Source organism: Mauremys reevesii, linkage group 13, assembly GCF_016161935.1.
Source record: "Mauremys reevesii isolate NIE-2019 linkage group 13, ASM1616193v1, whole genome shotgun sequence".
Classification (NCBI taxonomy): domain Eukaryota; kingdom Metazoa; phylum Chordata; order Testudines; family Geoemydidae; genus Mauremys; species Mauremys reevesii.
Genome location: NC_052635.1, coordinates 10234842 through 10251313, shown reverse-complemented (window position 1 = coordinate 10251313; position 16472 = coordinate 10234842). Strand labels below are relative to the sequence as shown.

The 16472-nt window shown below is 44.8% G+C and overlaps 1 protein-coding gene across 1 annotated transcript; it reads left to right on the top strand.

Annotated features, from left to right (window-relative positions):
• The first annotated feature begins 9787 nt into the window (after positions 1 to 9787).
• Positions 9788 to 11453, top strand: LOC120380967 (olfactory receptor 14A16-like). The gene has a single exon (XM_039498918.1). It carries the CDS (start codon positions 9885 to 9887, stop codon positions 10839 to 10841), a length of 957 nt encoding a protein of 318 aa, XP_039354852.1. The 5' UTR covers positions 9788 to 9884; the 3' UTR covers positions 10842 to 11453.
• The last annotated feature ends 5019 nt before the right edge of the window (positions 11454 to 16472 follow it).

Below are 16472 nucleotides of genomic sequence, written 5' to 3'. Positions count from 1 at the left end.
CAGAGTCACTATCATTGTGCCAATGAGGAGTTAATTATTTAGACAAAGTGGAATGGTTCCAACAAGAAAAACGGGGGAAAAGCCCAAGATTTTTCCAACCTGATGTTTAGGACACTTGTCTGGAAGGAGTGAGAGCCAGGTTCAAGCCCCTGCTTCTGACATCTAGAGAAATGTCCCTGCTGGGGAGGCTATAGGCATGTTTCTGGTGAGTGAGGCAAGACTGCACAGCTGCTTCCAGGGGTTCCATATGTTCTATTGAAAAAATTAAGACTTTAGACCCTTGGGCTAATCATTTGGCCACGCAAGCTTAGGGTGAGCAATGAAAAATAAAATACCAAGGGGCTTTTAGAAATCTTTCTGAATGAAGGCTGGGATATTTGAAAGGGTCTCCAGAATCTAGGTGGGTCACATGCATTGTTCAGTCAATGGGCACCTGATTCTTTTAAGCCACTCTGACAACCCCTGTCACAGATCACAGCCTAGACTAAGAATCCACTGTATTGTTCCAGACTTTGAAGCACCCACATTCCCTTTCTTCCCACTCTAATTGCACAAGCTGCAGGTCCCTCCACTGGGCCAACCCCGTTCCTGGTGCCTTTCCATGAAAATCAATGGATATGAACCTAGGATAATTTTGGCCCATCCTGATAAGATGTTTTCCAATAATTCCTCTGCTAATTCCCAGTGGGGATAATCACAGCTCTGCACTCCTCATGGGGATTTCCTAGGGGATTCTCCTCTCAGTCTGATTGCTTTGGTTGCTATCAGTACCTGAATCCTCAGGCTATGTCCCTTGAACACCATTCACAAGCTTAATGCTGTGTCAAGGCCTGAAACTAGATTGTGCCCCAATAAGGAATCATTAGAAAGTTGGACAATCCCTGGCCTTAGCCCCCACTGGACGTGTGAAAGGACATGATGTCTCAGTTCATATCCTATTTCCATGTAACTGCTACAGACATCTCAGAGCAGGAAAGGACAGGCTGGCTTGGGAGATAAGAGATGAAGCAATTGCTTTCATCTCTAATCCAACTGTCCCAACCGAATCCCACTGAGCAGTGGTCAGATCCACAAAAGTCCAAAATTTACATCCTCAAAACCTCTGCTCAACTGCTGCCTAACCCTGTAAGTGCCCACGGTTCCCTGGATAAAGACAATTACAGTCTCACGCTGCATGGGTTTGCAGATGGTGACATAGTGGCCATATAAACCCAAGGTTTGTTCTATTAGGTTCTTTTTGCAAATCACAGGCTTAATATTTCTGAAATTCAGGAGAATCCCAGGCCTTGGAAGTTAAAAAGATAGAGACAGAGCCAGGATTGCAAAAGGACTTAGGCACCTAACTGTTCTAATAGGTGCCCAGTGGGATTTACAATTCACTTAAGAAGACTAGGTGCCTAACTGCGATAGAAAATGAACAGGACTTAGCCACCTAGCTCACATAGGAGCTTTGATAAATCACACTAGGTGCCTGTCTCCATCTTTAGGTGCCTAAATGACTTTGTAAACACAGAAGATGGGCTGGAATCAGGAAACACTGCAGGAGATCCTAAGACTTGTGCTATGCAGGGGTCAGACTATAAGATCATAATGGTCCCTTTTGGCATGGAAATTGATGAATCTGTTAGTATGTAGGCCTGTTAGCCTGAGATAGAATTTTGGGTTTTGTTTGACTTCTGATACTTTTATATTCTTACTAATATGTGTGAACAAAGACACTGTGTGTTGCATTTCCAACAACCAGATGGGGCTTACAGTACAAGGAGAAAAGATAAGGGATATGGTTAAAGTGTTCCTGGGCATGGTGGGAGTGTAATATATGAGCATACTCTGGAAGGCTGCCTGGCTCCTCTCTCAAGCCAAGGTCAAGAAACCAATTAGGAGGGGCAAGAAGGGATGTGGGGGGAGACATAAGAGACACTAAAAGCCAAAGAAATGCCTGTTCCTGACCAAAGCACAACCTACTCCTTACCCTTCCCATGAGATACAAAAGAGGTGAAAAATGCCCCCACACTCAAGACCCTCCAAAATGAAACATGACCATAGATTGTAAGAGGTGGGACTGAGGGTGTGCACTGCAGGCATATTTGGGCCTGCTAAAAAGGAGGGGACCAGGAACATGGGGACAAAGGCTCTGCGGCGTCAGAGCCATGGACATGCTTGCTTGAAACTGACCTCAATAAACATTGGTCTTCTGCTTTCTGTCTGCATGACATGAACCAGGGGAAGGGGTGAAAGGAAATCCCCCAGCAGAATCAATTAATTTTTGCCTCTGGACCTCTGCTTCTGAGCTGTGTAGGGCTCCAGAGAGTGACTCTCACAAGCCCTTCTGAAATAGACACAGGAAAATCCCACATCATAGGTCCTTTAATTCCAGCAAAGCTCAAATCCAGCTACACAGAGCTCGTCTACAGAGAGAAACAAGTTTGGCACTAGTTCTGACAGTTCAGTCTCAGAGTCCGTGTTGGCACTTTGGGAACTTATAGCAGCATAGCCAAGGTTCCATAGATGTGCCAGAGTAACCCTGTAGCATAGACACAACCAATAGTGAGGGATAGGGGGTTAACAGGAAAATCACCTAGCTGAGCAATGGCAGCTAGATTGAAGTATTCTTCCATCGACCTTACTATGTGTACACCTGGGCTTAGCTTGTCATAGCTACATCACTCAGACCTTTTCACACTCCTGAGTGATGTTTATCTAAATTTTAAGTGTAGATCAGACATAGGTGTAATATAGCTGCCAGGGCATGTCTGGGGCACTAGATGCCTATATAAAACTCCAGTTGCCCTAACAACTAATTAATAATATACTAAAACCTCTGAAACATTAAAATAATCATCTACTCAAAATACCCCACCCTTTCAAACCCCTCCCCCCAAAAAACCCCCACCTGGAACAAAGAAACAAATCAACCAACAAACCAATGAAACAAAATAAAAAAAATAGAGATAATCAAGGAAACAAACAAAGCCCCTGATGTCCTAGGTGGAATCCCCCCCCCCTCCAAAAGAGATTCTAGGAAGTCCAACATGATTTAGCTTTGGCTACTGGTTTTATCTGCCAGGCACTCTGATAGCCTGATGGAAGCATAAAACTGATTAGATAGATTCATTCTAATCTTCTTTGCACTGCTATAATTCTAGAGTAACTTCAATAACTTGAGTGCTGTTGGTATAGATTTTACCACTACATAAACTGATTACATGCTGTGTTTTCATGGAAGAAGACATTGTTATCAGTTGACTATATCTTAGAATATCAGGGTTGGAAAGGACCTCAGAAGATCATCTAGTCCAACCCCCTGCTTAAAGCAGGGCCAATATCCAATTTTTGCCCCAGATCCCTAAATGGCCCTCTTAAGGGTTGAACTCACAGTTGTGGGTTTAGCAAGCCAATGCTCAAACCACAGAGCTATCCCTCCCCAACCACTTTGTTGAAACACAGCATGAAAACTTGTTCAAGGGAGAGAGACAGCTGTTTTATTCCTGGTGAATAACCTCCACCTAGTCGCTTTACTCAGGGCAGCTTTGGTGTCTTTGTTCCTCATGCTATAGATTATCAGATTTACCATTGGAGGCACCACAGAACAGAGAACACCCACTACAAGATCCAGTTCTGATGCTGAGCTGGAGGAGGGTTTCAGGTAGGCAAAGGCAGCAGGGAAAAAGAAGGAAATGACAAAGTCTTGTATTATGGGAATAAGTAAATAACTTTTCCTTATCCACTTTCTCAACATCACTCATGATTTTATAAATGAGGTGAGAAAGGCAAGTGAGGAAGGCGTTATGCTGGCCCTTCTCAGAGGGGATTCTCAGCATCATAGTGAAGGCTCAATATACAACACAATTATTAAAGCAAAGCAGATTAGAAATAGGGATACACTAAATAAAATAGCCCCAGTTTTACTAAGGTCTGAGTCAGAGCAGGCAAGCTTGAGTGGGGGATTTCACAGAAGAACTGGTGCATGGCATTGGAGTGGCAGAAGGATAATCTGAGGATGTTCCCGGTGTGCAGTGAAGCATAGACAATACCAGTAATCCAGGCACTGGCTGCCATTTAAACATAAACTCTCCTATACATCACTCACTGCAGTGGTTGGCAGATGGCGACATATCAGTCATATGCCATGATGGTGAATAAGGACATATTGGTCACAGTGAAGAAGCCAAAGAGAAAGACTTGGGCAACACATCCAGAATAAGAAATCAACCTGGTGTTCAGTAGAGAATTGACCATGGACTTGGGGACAGTGACAGAAATGGATCCGAGATCTAGAATGGACAAATTCACCAGGAAAAAGTACATGGGGGTGTGAAGGCTGCAGTTAAGGGCTACAATGGTGATTACAAGAAGATTCCCTGTCAAGGGTGTCAGATACATCACCAGAAACATGACAAAGTGGTTCAGCTGGACATTTTCCTTCTCAGTACATTGTGTGCTGCCTTTGGAGGGCATTATCACACGAGTGTAAATTGATAATCAATAACTGGTAAACATTTCAACTCTGATTATATACTTAGCAAGAGGGCTTTTCTTGTGTTCAGATTAGTTTACTTGTAACAAACCTCGGAAAAGTCAAATTTGATTGGATGTATTGATTATCAGTTAGTAAGGATAGCACACACAGAGAGAGGCATATAGTTACCAAGAACTGGGGAAGAACTTCTCCATAGTTCTCTGCAGATGGGCTCTACCACCTCCTCATTTTTCAGGGCCGTTATACCTTTGTTACCCTCATTGTGTATCATTCTGCTCCTTATCTATTTTCTCTTTTTGGAACACACTTCTTATCTGAGGCTATTTCCAAGGTTCCCTGCTCTATTGGAACTTTCCAACTCTCTCGACATCTGTTGGTGAGTCACTAAGTATGCCCTTCTCAGAGACATGTTGATTCATTTCACATCTAATTCCACTCTCTGGCAATCTGTTTCAAAATATGTTTGATAATATGCAGTATAAATATGGAACAAATTACAACCCCAACCCAACAATCTTAGGAACAATAGTTGTTCTACTGTGATGATAGAGAGCCTATTTTGTGAGAGGAGACTAAAAGAGTTAAGTTTGTTTAGCCTAGCAAAACACAGGCTGAGGCAGGATGTGGTCGCTCTCCCTAAATACTTCAGAGGGACAAACACCATGGAAGGAGAAGGGCTATTGAAGCTAAAGGACAATGTTGGCAGAAGAACAAATGGGGAGAAACTGCCTGTGGGTAAATTCAGGCTGGAGATGAGAAGAGGATTTGCACCCATCAGAGGAGGGAGGGTCCAGAACAGCTTCCCAATGAGAGCAATGGGTCAAACAACCTAAGTAGTTTTAAGATGGAGCTTGATAACTTTATTGTCAGGTTTGTCTGATAGAGTTGCCAGTGATATCAGGGGACTGGATTTGATGGCTCGGGTCATGTCCAGTTGTATGTTCTTATGGTAAATGGCAGGCTCACAACTTGGCTAGGAAACTGAAATTATAAACCACTGGTACAGTCTGATTCCCTCTTCCCATTGAAACAGGACATGGGCGCGCCCAACAGCCGAAGTGGAAGCTTGTCTGTGAAGATTCCACCCAATGTCACGTTGATGGCCTGCTGCTCGGCTGCACACTGATTTATGGCACCTTCCGCTGCACTTCACTATCACTGAAATAATGGGCTGGTACCATCCCTCTACTACCGCTGTGTTGTATTGTTTCCCTCTGTGCTGAGCGGGTCAGTGGCCCTCATGAGACTTGGGTTCTATTCTTGGCTCTGCCACTGAGCTGCTGTGTGACCTTGGGCTAATCACTTCCCCTCCCCATGCCTCTGTTTCCCCTCCCTCCATCCCATTTCTCCACCGTGTCTAGGAGGACTGTGAGCCCTTTGGGGGATGGGCTGTGTCTGATTATGCATATGCTCCATCTTCAGCATTTGTGCTCAGCTAACAGCAGTGCTCTACACAGGATACAGTGTTAGACTAAAGAGCTTAGTTCTAGTTCTGTTAACCCCTTATTTGTCCTTGGGCAGGATACAGTTAGACAGAAATTGTCTGCTTGGTTCAAATCGGTCCCTGACTGTAAAGGTGCCAGCATGTATAGAACATATTCTGTGGGCTCTCGGCTTTGGTGCTTTGCAGTTTTGCCATCCTGCAGCTTCCCTGAGAAACTGAAATTAAAATGGATGCAATAGCATGAATGGGCTTGAAATTATATTATTGGACAATATTAGTGATCCCCAACCTTGTGGAAAGCTAAGCTTCCAATTAGGGGTGATCAGAAAGGTTCCGATTAAGCTGTTTTTAAAGGAAAATGGGGGTTTTGATTACAATTCCAGGTAAAGTCTCAGCTATCCTTCCCCTCCCCCAGCGCTCTGTGTGTGTGTGTGTGTGTGTGTGTGTGTGTGTGTGTGTGTGTGTGTGTGTCAGAAAAATTGAAAACACATTTTGGGGGACATTATGGCTGAAATTTACATTTTCATATGACCCATATTTGGAGTCCTTTAAGCTAGGTGTTTCTGAGATATAAACCATGAAAAAGGTTTCTAAGTGGTGGTGTGGTTTTTTTTTTTTTGGAGGGGGTGGTATTTTTGGTTTTGGTTTTTCGTTTTGGGGGGGGTTTAGTGCAGAGCTAAAGGTCAAATAATTGATGTGATGCAGTTCAAAATGCTCTCGATCTGTTGACTTTTACAAAAGGTAGTTCATAACCTCCATAAAAATCTTTGGGGAGACCAAATTGAGAATGGTATTTGAGAAAATGTCCATTTTTAGTGTGCATGCACCAGTGCAGAAAAATGGCTAGAAAGTTTCCATTCCCAGCAGTTTATACTCTTTAAAGCTCGACTCTTGTAGGTGTTCTAAAATCTGCTTTGCTCTGAAGTTTGGTGAGCCACTTGCAGGCATGGGGTGGCTTTAGTGATCTAAATTTGGGGTCATTTCTCTGCAGGTATCCTGTGTTTCTCCTCCCCTCCCCCCCAAAAACCTTTCCTTCTGCTGTCTTGTATTGTTAAACTGAGCGGTACTAAGGACTGGATGAATCACAGAACATATTGAAATGGATACCTGTGAACTCACTTTTCAATTAACATAACTAAGGGAAAATTAATCACAAGTCCCCACCCACAGCAAAAGGAGTTTTGGACTTAGTGACAGGTAGTTCCTAAATTTGTGAAGCCTGGGTGACAATTTTATTTTAGAGGGAAGGCCATAGAAAGAGAGGGTGCTGGTCTTCAGGGGAAACTGCTGGAGCTTCCATCTCCACCGCCATCCTATCCACCTTCACACACATAAAGGGCTTTCAAAAGGTCCCCCCACTCCCAAATAAATGAAGCAAACTCTGACAGGCCAGAACCTCAGCTGGTGTAAATATACCTATCTCATAGAACTGGAAGGTCATCAAGTCCAGCCCTCTGCCTTCACTAGCAGGACCAAGTACTGATTTTGCCCCAGATCTCAAAGTGGCCCCCTAAGGATTGAATTCATAACCCTGGGTTCAGTAGGTTAATGCTCAAAGCACTGAGCTATCCCTTCCGCAGACCCTGATTGAAATCAAAGGGCCAGGTCATCAATTGCATAAATAGCCCTAGCTACTCTGAAATCAATTGCACTGTATCAATTTACACTATCTCAGGACCTGGTCCTAAGTTTTTAGTCTTTGCCTCTTAGTAACCAACTTCAAACACCCAGGGCAGTCTGAGCTGTGGGTTCTTTTGGTGGCTGCATGCCAAAGGCTGCTGATGCAGTGGAGGACAAAAAATTCTCTTCTCCCCCAGTGGTAATCATGTGGAGTTAATGATGAATCAGGCTGTTCCAGGCCAGATGGGGCTCTGGTGCTGCTAGGCTCTTAGCTATTATAGGTCATATTTCTCTGATGTATATATATATATATATATATATGTATTTGATTTGTCAAATACCTTAGCCAAACCTGCCTTGTTTTTAGCCAAGGGTCCTTCAGGGGATGCTGCCATTGTGCGTGATCCAGGGCAGGTCGTGTTCCCCCTCTGTGGAGTTAGGTTCAGTTAGGGCACGTTGTCAGGGTGGCTTGTTCAGAGGTCACATCAGAGCTGGGCTTACAGCCCTGGAGACCAGATTCAGCTATTTAGCCCCTGAGCAGGGACATACTGGGATGTAGCCGCCTCTGGATGCTGCACAAGCACCTCTCAGCCAAGCCTGCCCAATGAGGGGAGCAGGGAGTGCGCATTTGTGGAGTGAGTCCCTGGCTGCTAGGAACTACAGAGAGACCCAGCAACTCAGGAGAACCAGTGACAGAACATGGAAACTGCTGCTGGATAATGAAGTGATGGCTCCATGAGAGAGATAAGGTGATAGATTGTTGTGCATGGAAATATATAGATACATAGTGGCCAATAGTTTCTAGTACTGGAGGATCAAATGAATCGCAATTTGGGAAAAAATTGTCCAAAGACCATCACAGTAAGTTTGTTATTTCAACTAAATATGTTAGACTATTAATGTACAGGGCAAATTTAAGAACATAAGTGTGAACTGCAATTGAAACTCTTTACGATGTTTGCTATCAGTTCAATCAAACAAATGGAGCTGGTCCGATTTATTTATTTTATTAGAAAATGTTGACTTTTCATTGAAATCCATAAAATCCCTAAATGTTGGGGTTTCGGCAAAAGAGAACCAAACATTTTGTGCTGAAAACTGAAAAATTCCAACCAAAATCCCCCACAAAGAAAAAAAAATCAGTTTTGATAGATAGATAGATAGATAGATAGATAGATAGATAGATAGATAGATGAGACCTTGCATAAAAATTTGTTTAACTGAAAACCCAATTTTTCTTTAAAAAGAGTTAAAGCAGAACATTATTGACCAGGGTAGGAAGTACTAATATTGTCCAATGATACCATAATTTCAAATGCTGTCATTCTGTTACATCCATTTTTATTTCTGTTTCAAAGACATAACTGCAGGATGGCAGAACTAAATAAACAGCAGAGCCGACACCCAGGGAATATGGGCTGTACCTAACAGACATACTAGCAGCTTGAAACTCAGAGTCCGGGTTGAATCAGGCAGTTGTAGCCTGTCTACCTGGACCCTGCCCAAGGACATGGAAGGCACATCTACAGTGCAGCTCGGAGTGAGTTTCCCAACACAGCTAGGCAGACTTCACCAGCTCTGTGTTAAACATAGCAGAGTAGATGAAGGCAGCAGAGGCAGCAGCTCAGTCTCGCCACTTCAGCGGAAACCCGGCTGGAATCTGAGGCTTCGTAGTCAGCTGATGCCCATGCTACCTGTGGCATTTAGGACGCACAGCAATTTTATCCTATTTCCTAGAATGTGAGAACTGGGCTGTCTTGGAGTTCTAGTACTTTTGTTTTGTGCCCAAGTTTTTCCTCTGTTGTTTTACAGAGTTGAGGGGCCATATTTACTCGATCTGTGGGTTTGGGCTGTCATTTATTCCAGTCTTTAATGCCTTTGATCAAGTGACGCCTTGGGCCTCATCCTCAGATGGTGGAAAGTGATGCAGCCCCATGGCTTGTAAGGGCATTATACCAATTGACGCTAGTGGGATAACACACCTGGGTTATGGTCTGATTGCATGCAGTAGTTGTAGCCGTGTTGGTCCCAGTTTATTAGAGAGCCAAGGTGGGTGAGGTAGTCTGTGTGGCTTGAAAGTTTGTCTCTCTCACCCACAGAAGTTGGTACAATAACAGATATTACATCACCCTCCTTGTCTCACCAGTGCTCTGATTGTCAGAGGTGAGGAGCACTCACTGCTCCTAGTCAATTGAAGTGACAAGCGCTGTGCACCTTTGACATTCTGATCATGGGGTATTACTCGGAAGGAAATAAGGGTAATTCCCTCTGTCGCTCTAATCTTGACTGTTGCCCTTCTCCTTCCCTCCACAGCCATCACACAACGTGCTGAGGAAGAAAATGTTCAACCGAACCACTGTGACCGAGTTCCTTCTCCTGGCGTTTTCTGATGTTAGGGAGCTGCAAATTTTGCACTTTGTGGTGTTTCTAATGATTTATCTGGCAGGCCTGATGGGGAATCTTCTCATCATCATAGCCATAGCCTTCGACCACCATCTTCACACTCCTTTGTACTTCTTCCTGGTCAATCTGGCCATCCTAGACCTCGGCTCCATCTCTGTCACCATCCCCAAACCCATGTCCAATTCCCTCATGAACACCAGGGTGATTTCTTACTCTGGATGTGTCACCCAAGTCTTTCTCTTCATGTTCCTTGGTTCAGCTGATCTCGGCATCCTGACTGTCATGGCATATGATCGATATGTCGCCATCTGCCAACCACTGCACTACGAGAGAGTGATGAACAGGAGAGCGTGTGTCCAAATGGCAGCTAGTGCCTGGATCAGTGGTATTCTTTACTCTGCTCTGCACACTGGGAACACATTTGTAATATCCTTCTGTGGAGGTAACAGAGTGGATCAGTTCTTCTGCGACATCCCCCAGCTACTCAAGCTCGCCTGCTCTGACTCAGACCTCAGTGAAAGTGGTGTTATTGCCTTTAGTGCATGTTTAGTCTTAAGCTGCTTTGTTTTAATAATTGTGTCATATGTTCATATCTTCAAAACTGTGCTGAGAATCCCCTCTGAGCAGGGCCGGCATAAAGCCTTCTCCACCTGCCTGCCTCACATTACAGTTGTCTCTTTGTTTATTTTCTCTGGCATCTTTGCCTACCTGAAACCCAACTCCAGCTCAACATCACGTCTGGATCTTGTGGTGGATGTTTTCTATTCTGTGGTGCCTCCAGTGATGAATCCGATCATCTACAGCATGAGGAACAAGGAGATCAAAGCTGCCCTGAGGAAATTGATTAGACAGAGGTTATTCATGATCAATAAAATGTTCATCTTTCTCCTTTGATTTTAATTTCCTTCTGTGCTTCCAGGGGTGCTGGAACAATTTTTATAGTGGGGGTGCTAAGAGTCATTGAACCAAACTTTATAAACCCTGCATATAATAGAAACTATTTCAAGCCAAGGGGTGCTGCAGCACCCCTCACACCCTTAGTTCCACCACCCCTGTTTGTTTCTTTACAAATAAATCAACTGATGACATTTTTGTCTCCATGAGCACATGATTTGCCATCTCTTTATACACAAAGGGGAATTTGCATGGGGAAAAATGAAAACACCACTCGAGTCAGTGGAGCTACCATAAATTTATACCAGTGTGAATAATATCAGCATCTATTTGTCTGTCTGTCTGTTTATCTATCACAGGATTGTATACTGCCACCCATCATCATGCTATCTGAGCACCTTCTATATAAAATCGGCAGCCATATCAAAGTCCTTAGTGGACTTCATGGAGTCCCTGACTCTTCTTTTTGGGGGTACAAAATTGGATTGCAGTATCAGTGCAATAGCTGTTGGTTTTTTGCTTCTGACTCTGATTTTTAGTTTATATTTTTTTTACCTAATCGGTAGGTGGGTTTATTTCTTTCATTGTTCCATTGTTTTTAAGGTGGGACTGACTGGGGAGATGGTAAGTGTTCATTGAGACAGCCTTGTCAATGGTTTGTTACCTATTGGGGGTGCCCCTACTTCACCTCTTGATGGGGTTTTCTGTGCGAGCTGCAAATTTTCTTTCTACAATGATAAAGGTGTGACAAGTGTCTGCATGGTTGCTATTGAAATAATTACATGAATACAGCTGGGGTATTACTGTGTTATTAATGATGTGTTAGGGAACCAAGAGCCTTAGGTAGACATCTTTTTAATTATTGTAATTAAATAAATAAATCCATGCTGTGTCATTCGTGCTATGGTGGGAGAGGGTTGTTTGTTTGTTTGTTTGTTTAAGAGGAAGCGGTGGGGTATTTCTACGCATATCCTCCAGGAGGCTCCCTACTCCCTGAAATTGTTCTACTCTTTATCTCTGGATCAGAGATCACAGCTGGGGATCCCTGGCTTGAATGGGAGCTTCAGATCTCCACTCTGCAGCCTGGAATCCCCAAGAACCCTGGCTCAAGACAGGGCTCTGAGGGCTTCCAGATTCCACGCCATGGAGAAGGGAGCCTGGAATCTCAGTGACCACAGCTCTGGGCTAACCTTGCCATGCAGACTGTCCTGGGCCAGGAACCTAAAGGCTTCCATATTCCCAGGCCAACTGGCTCCTTGGAATCAACCCTGAGATGGGAAGCCTGGGGAGCCAGGGGTCCCAAGAGACTGGAAGCTCTGGGGTACCCAGTCTGGGACGGTTGCATAGCTGGCCAGACCCTGAGCACAGTCCCTAAGCTCATTCCCTAGGCCCATTCCTGCAGCCATTGCTCAGACACCACTGCCAATGACTGTTGCCAGAACCATGATCAATGGCTGCAGGATCTGGCCCTGATATCCAAAATTCAGCCCCAAACAAGCACAGCTTCTCCAAGATGGAGCAACAGTAGGGGTTGAAAAACTATTTCAGATCCCTGAAATAGGCAGAGATAGGGCTCTGGGTCCTCAGTGCAGGACACTGTGTCCCAGATCACATAATCTTTGTCAGCAGGACTCTAGGGGCACAACACAAGCCATGTTAGGCAGAGCTCTGTGCCCTGCAGGAGGGTTTGCTGAACAATGCCCCCCCCCACCCTACGTGTAGCAGCCATTTCAAAGAAGCTGCTTTCCAAATGCTTGAGTTGGATTCTCCAACAGGTCACCAGCCTTGGTGGACATGACCTGTGGAACCTCCAGTGAGATCCTCAGTTTCCTGCCCCAGGCCAGGAGGTGGCAGTGGTGGCTGGTTGTTGTTCAGCTTGGGCCTTAATTTATGGAAGGTTTATCTGGAGCGTGGTCCAAGCACAGGACTTAGAACCAGAACCGAGTTGCAATCAGACTCCTCTCTACCCAGGGCTATAGGCTGTTTCCTGGCCATGTGTGGTGCATCTGCTGTTGGCCATCTCTGAGACATAGGTTCATCACCTACACAACGACATGGCACAGTGAGGACCATCAGTCTCCAACCTGGCCATATCCCCCTCCACACACAAAATGGTCTTTCAAAAGACACCCCCTAATCCCAACTAAACAAACTAAACTCTGACAGGCCAAATCCTCAGCTGATATAAATCGGCCATAGCACAATTGAAATCAAAGCGCCAGGCCATCATTCGGCATAAGTAGCCCTAGATACTCTGAAATCAATGGAACTGTCTTAATTTACACCAGCTCAGGACATGAGGGTTCTTTTTTAGTGTTTGCCTCTGGCTACCTCTTAGTGATCAATTTCAAGCAGCCAGAGCAGCCTGGGCTGTGAGTTCCTCTGGTGGCTGCATTCCAAGAGCTGCTGATCCAATGCAGGGGAAAAAAAACTCTGTTCCCCCAAAAGTAATTATGCGGCATGAATGAAAGAACAGGCTATTCCAGGCCAGGGAAGCTTCTGGTGCTCTTAGCTATTGTAGGTCACCTGTCTGTGCTATAAATATATATTTAATTTTGCAAATACCTTGGGACACTCTTTGGGCCTCAGCCCTGCCTTCTTTTTAGCCAAGGGTTCTTCCAGAGATGTTGCCATTATGTAAGATCCAGGCTGGGTTGTGTTCTCCCTCTGTGGGGTCAGTTAGAGTATATTGTCAGGGTGGTTTGTTCAGAGGTGAGATCATTGCTGGGCTCACAACCCTGGAGACATCACTCAACTATTTAGCCCCAGAACAGGGACTTCCTGGGCTGTAGCCATGTCATTTAGACACCAGGAGAACCATAATCTGCTGAGACAACTGATAAAACCAATGCTGGTTCATTGACAGTGGGAATGCCCTCTGAACACACAGCCCAAGTCTGTGAAACTTCAGGATGTGGCCTATGGCCTACCCATTCTCCAAAGCTTTCCTTGAAGCCATGAACACAGGACATGAAACAACTGGGAAAAATTATATGGAGGTTTTGTTGATTTAGGAGGGAGAATGTTATGGTTGGTGAATGAGGCATGTTCTCATTATCATTGAAAAGGGAAGAAGGCTAGTGTTGGTTGGGGGAATGGTGTAGATTGTAAATGGTGGGGGGGAAAGATAGATGGAGGAGGGAATGTCTGTGATTTTTGGAAGGTGGAGAAGTGTAGGGGTAGTGAAGGGCAGAGAAAACTGTGGCTGGTAGAAGAAGGAAAATGTGCTAGCTCATTGGTGGAGAAAATTTTGCCATTTGCTTAATGGGGGAAAATTACAGTGAGTTAATAGGAAAATTGCTTGCTGAAGGAAGGAGAATGTTATGCTGGATAAATTGCTTAGTATTTGGTGGACAAAGTCAATGTATTTTACATGTGACCTTACCATACTGGGCACAGACCAACAGTTTGGGCTCTCTTATCAGGCAAGATAGATAAGAAATACAAATATTGCGATGACTTGATCCTATGGCTCAGGCCACAAGGCTATATCTGTATAAGAGATTATCCAGTTGGATGGTCCCATTGCTGCAGCCATTGCTCAGACTGCAATGCCACTGACTGCTGCCAGAATGCTGAGTAAGGGCTGAAGGACCTGGCCCTGGCATCCCAAATTCAGCCCCAAACAAGAACACCTTCTCCAATGTAGAGCAACAGCAGGGGTTGAAAAATGCTTCCAAATACCTGAAGTCTGCAGAGAAATCGCTCTGGTTCTTCAGTGCAATACAGTGTGTCCCAGATCACATGGTCTTTGTCAGCAAACGGAACAAAAGCCTCGTTAGGCAGAGCTCTGTGCACTGAACACAAGAACGTAAGAACATAAGAACGGCCATACTTTGTCAGACCAAAGGTTCATCTAGCCCAGTGTCCCGTGTTCCAACAGTGGCCAATACCTAGTGCCCAAGAGGGAATGAACAGAACAGGTCATCATCAAGTGAGCCATCCCCTGTCGCCCGTTCCCAGTTTCTGGCAAACAGAGGCTAGGCACACCATCCCTGCCCATTCTGGCTAACAGCCATTGATGGGCCCATCCTTCTTGAACTTATTTAGCTCTTTTCTGAATCCTGTTATAATTTTGGCCTTCACAACATCCTCTGGCAAGGAGTTCCACAGGTTCACTGTGCATTGTGAGAAAAAATAGTTCCTTTAGTTTGTTTTAAATCTGCTGCCTATTAATTTCATTTTGTGACCCCTAGTTCTTGTTTTATGGGAAGGAGTAAATAACACTTCCTTATTTACTTCCCCCACACCAGTTCTTATTTCATAAACCTCTATCATATTCCCTCCTGAGTCAGTAGAGGGTCATTTGCTGAGCAACCCCCGCCCCGCTCCTTAGTGGAGAAGCCATTCTGGAGAAGCTGCTTCCCAAATGTTTCAGTTGGATTCTCCAACAAGACACCTTGGAAGACAGGGTGATGAGCCCTAGACAGACTTTAGAGGAGAGGGCGGTGGTATTCAGGGGAAACTGTTGGAGCTTCAGTCTATGACAACACCCTATCCCCATCCACACACATAAAGGACTTTCAAGAGATACCCGCAATCCCAAATAAACAAAGTGAACTCTGTCAGGCTAGGCCCTCAGTTGGTGTCAATTGGCCATAGCTCGATTGAAATCAAAGGGCCAGGTCATCTGTTGGTGTAAATAGCCCTGGCTACTTTGAAATCAATGGAACTGCATCAATTTACACCAGCTCAGGACATGACCTTTCATTTTTCATGCTTGCCTCTGGGTTCCTCTTAGTGTCCAACTTTGAGCACCCTCGGTAGCCTGAGTTGTGGGTTCTTCTGGTGGCTGCCTCCCAAGAGCTGCTGATGCAATGCAGGGGAAAAAATTCTCTGCTGCCCCAGTAGTAATCATGCGGAGTTAATGAAGGAACAGGTTATTCCAGGCCAGCTAAGCTTCTGGTGCTGCTAGTCTCTTAGCTATTGTATGTCACATGCCTGTGCTATAAATATACATTTGACTTGTCAAATACCTTAGCCAAATCTGCCTTGTTTTTTTAGCCAAGGGTCCTTTCAGGATGTTGCCATTGTGTGAGATCCAGGGCAGGTGCTGTTTCCCCTCTGTGGGGTTAGAGTTGGCTAGGACAGGTTGTCCAGGTGGTTTGTTCCTGAGGTCACATCTGAGCTGGGCTCACAGCTCTGGAGACTGGATTCAGCTATTTAGAGCAGGGACATACTGAGCTGTGATGGTGTTTGATGCCTGCACAACCCAGGAGCAGTTCTAGATCTTCAGGGGTTTTCAGTCCCTCATTGCATTTAGTCCATCACCTCTTGACCAAGCCTGCCTGAGGAGGGGAGCAGGGAGCACCCATCTGTGGAGTGGCTCCCTGTCTGCTAGGGACTGCTGAGAGACCAGCGACTCAGGAAATCCATCTATGAGACATGGAAACCGCTGCTGGATAATGCAGTGAGGTTTACATGTGAGAGATAAGGTGATAGACTGTTGTGAATGGACATATATAGATAGATAGTGGCCAAATTTTCTACCACCGGAGGATCAAATGCATCACAAATTGGGAAAAATTATCCAAAGACCAACGCAGTAAGTTTGCTATTTCAAATAAATATATTAGAGTCTTAATGTACAGGGCAAATTTAAGAACCTATATCTGACTTCCAATTTTAACT

Excerpts from the sequence above, each read along its gene's own strand:
- LOC120380967 (XM_039498918.1), top strand. The coding sequence starts at position 9,885 with ATGTTCAACCGAACCACTGTGACCGAGTTCCTTCTCCTGGCGTTTTCT.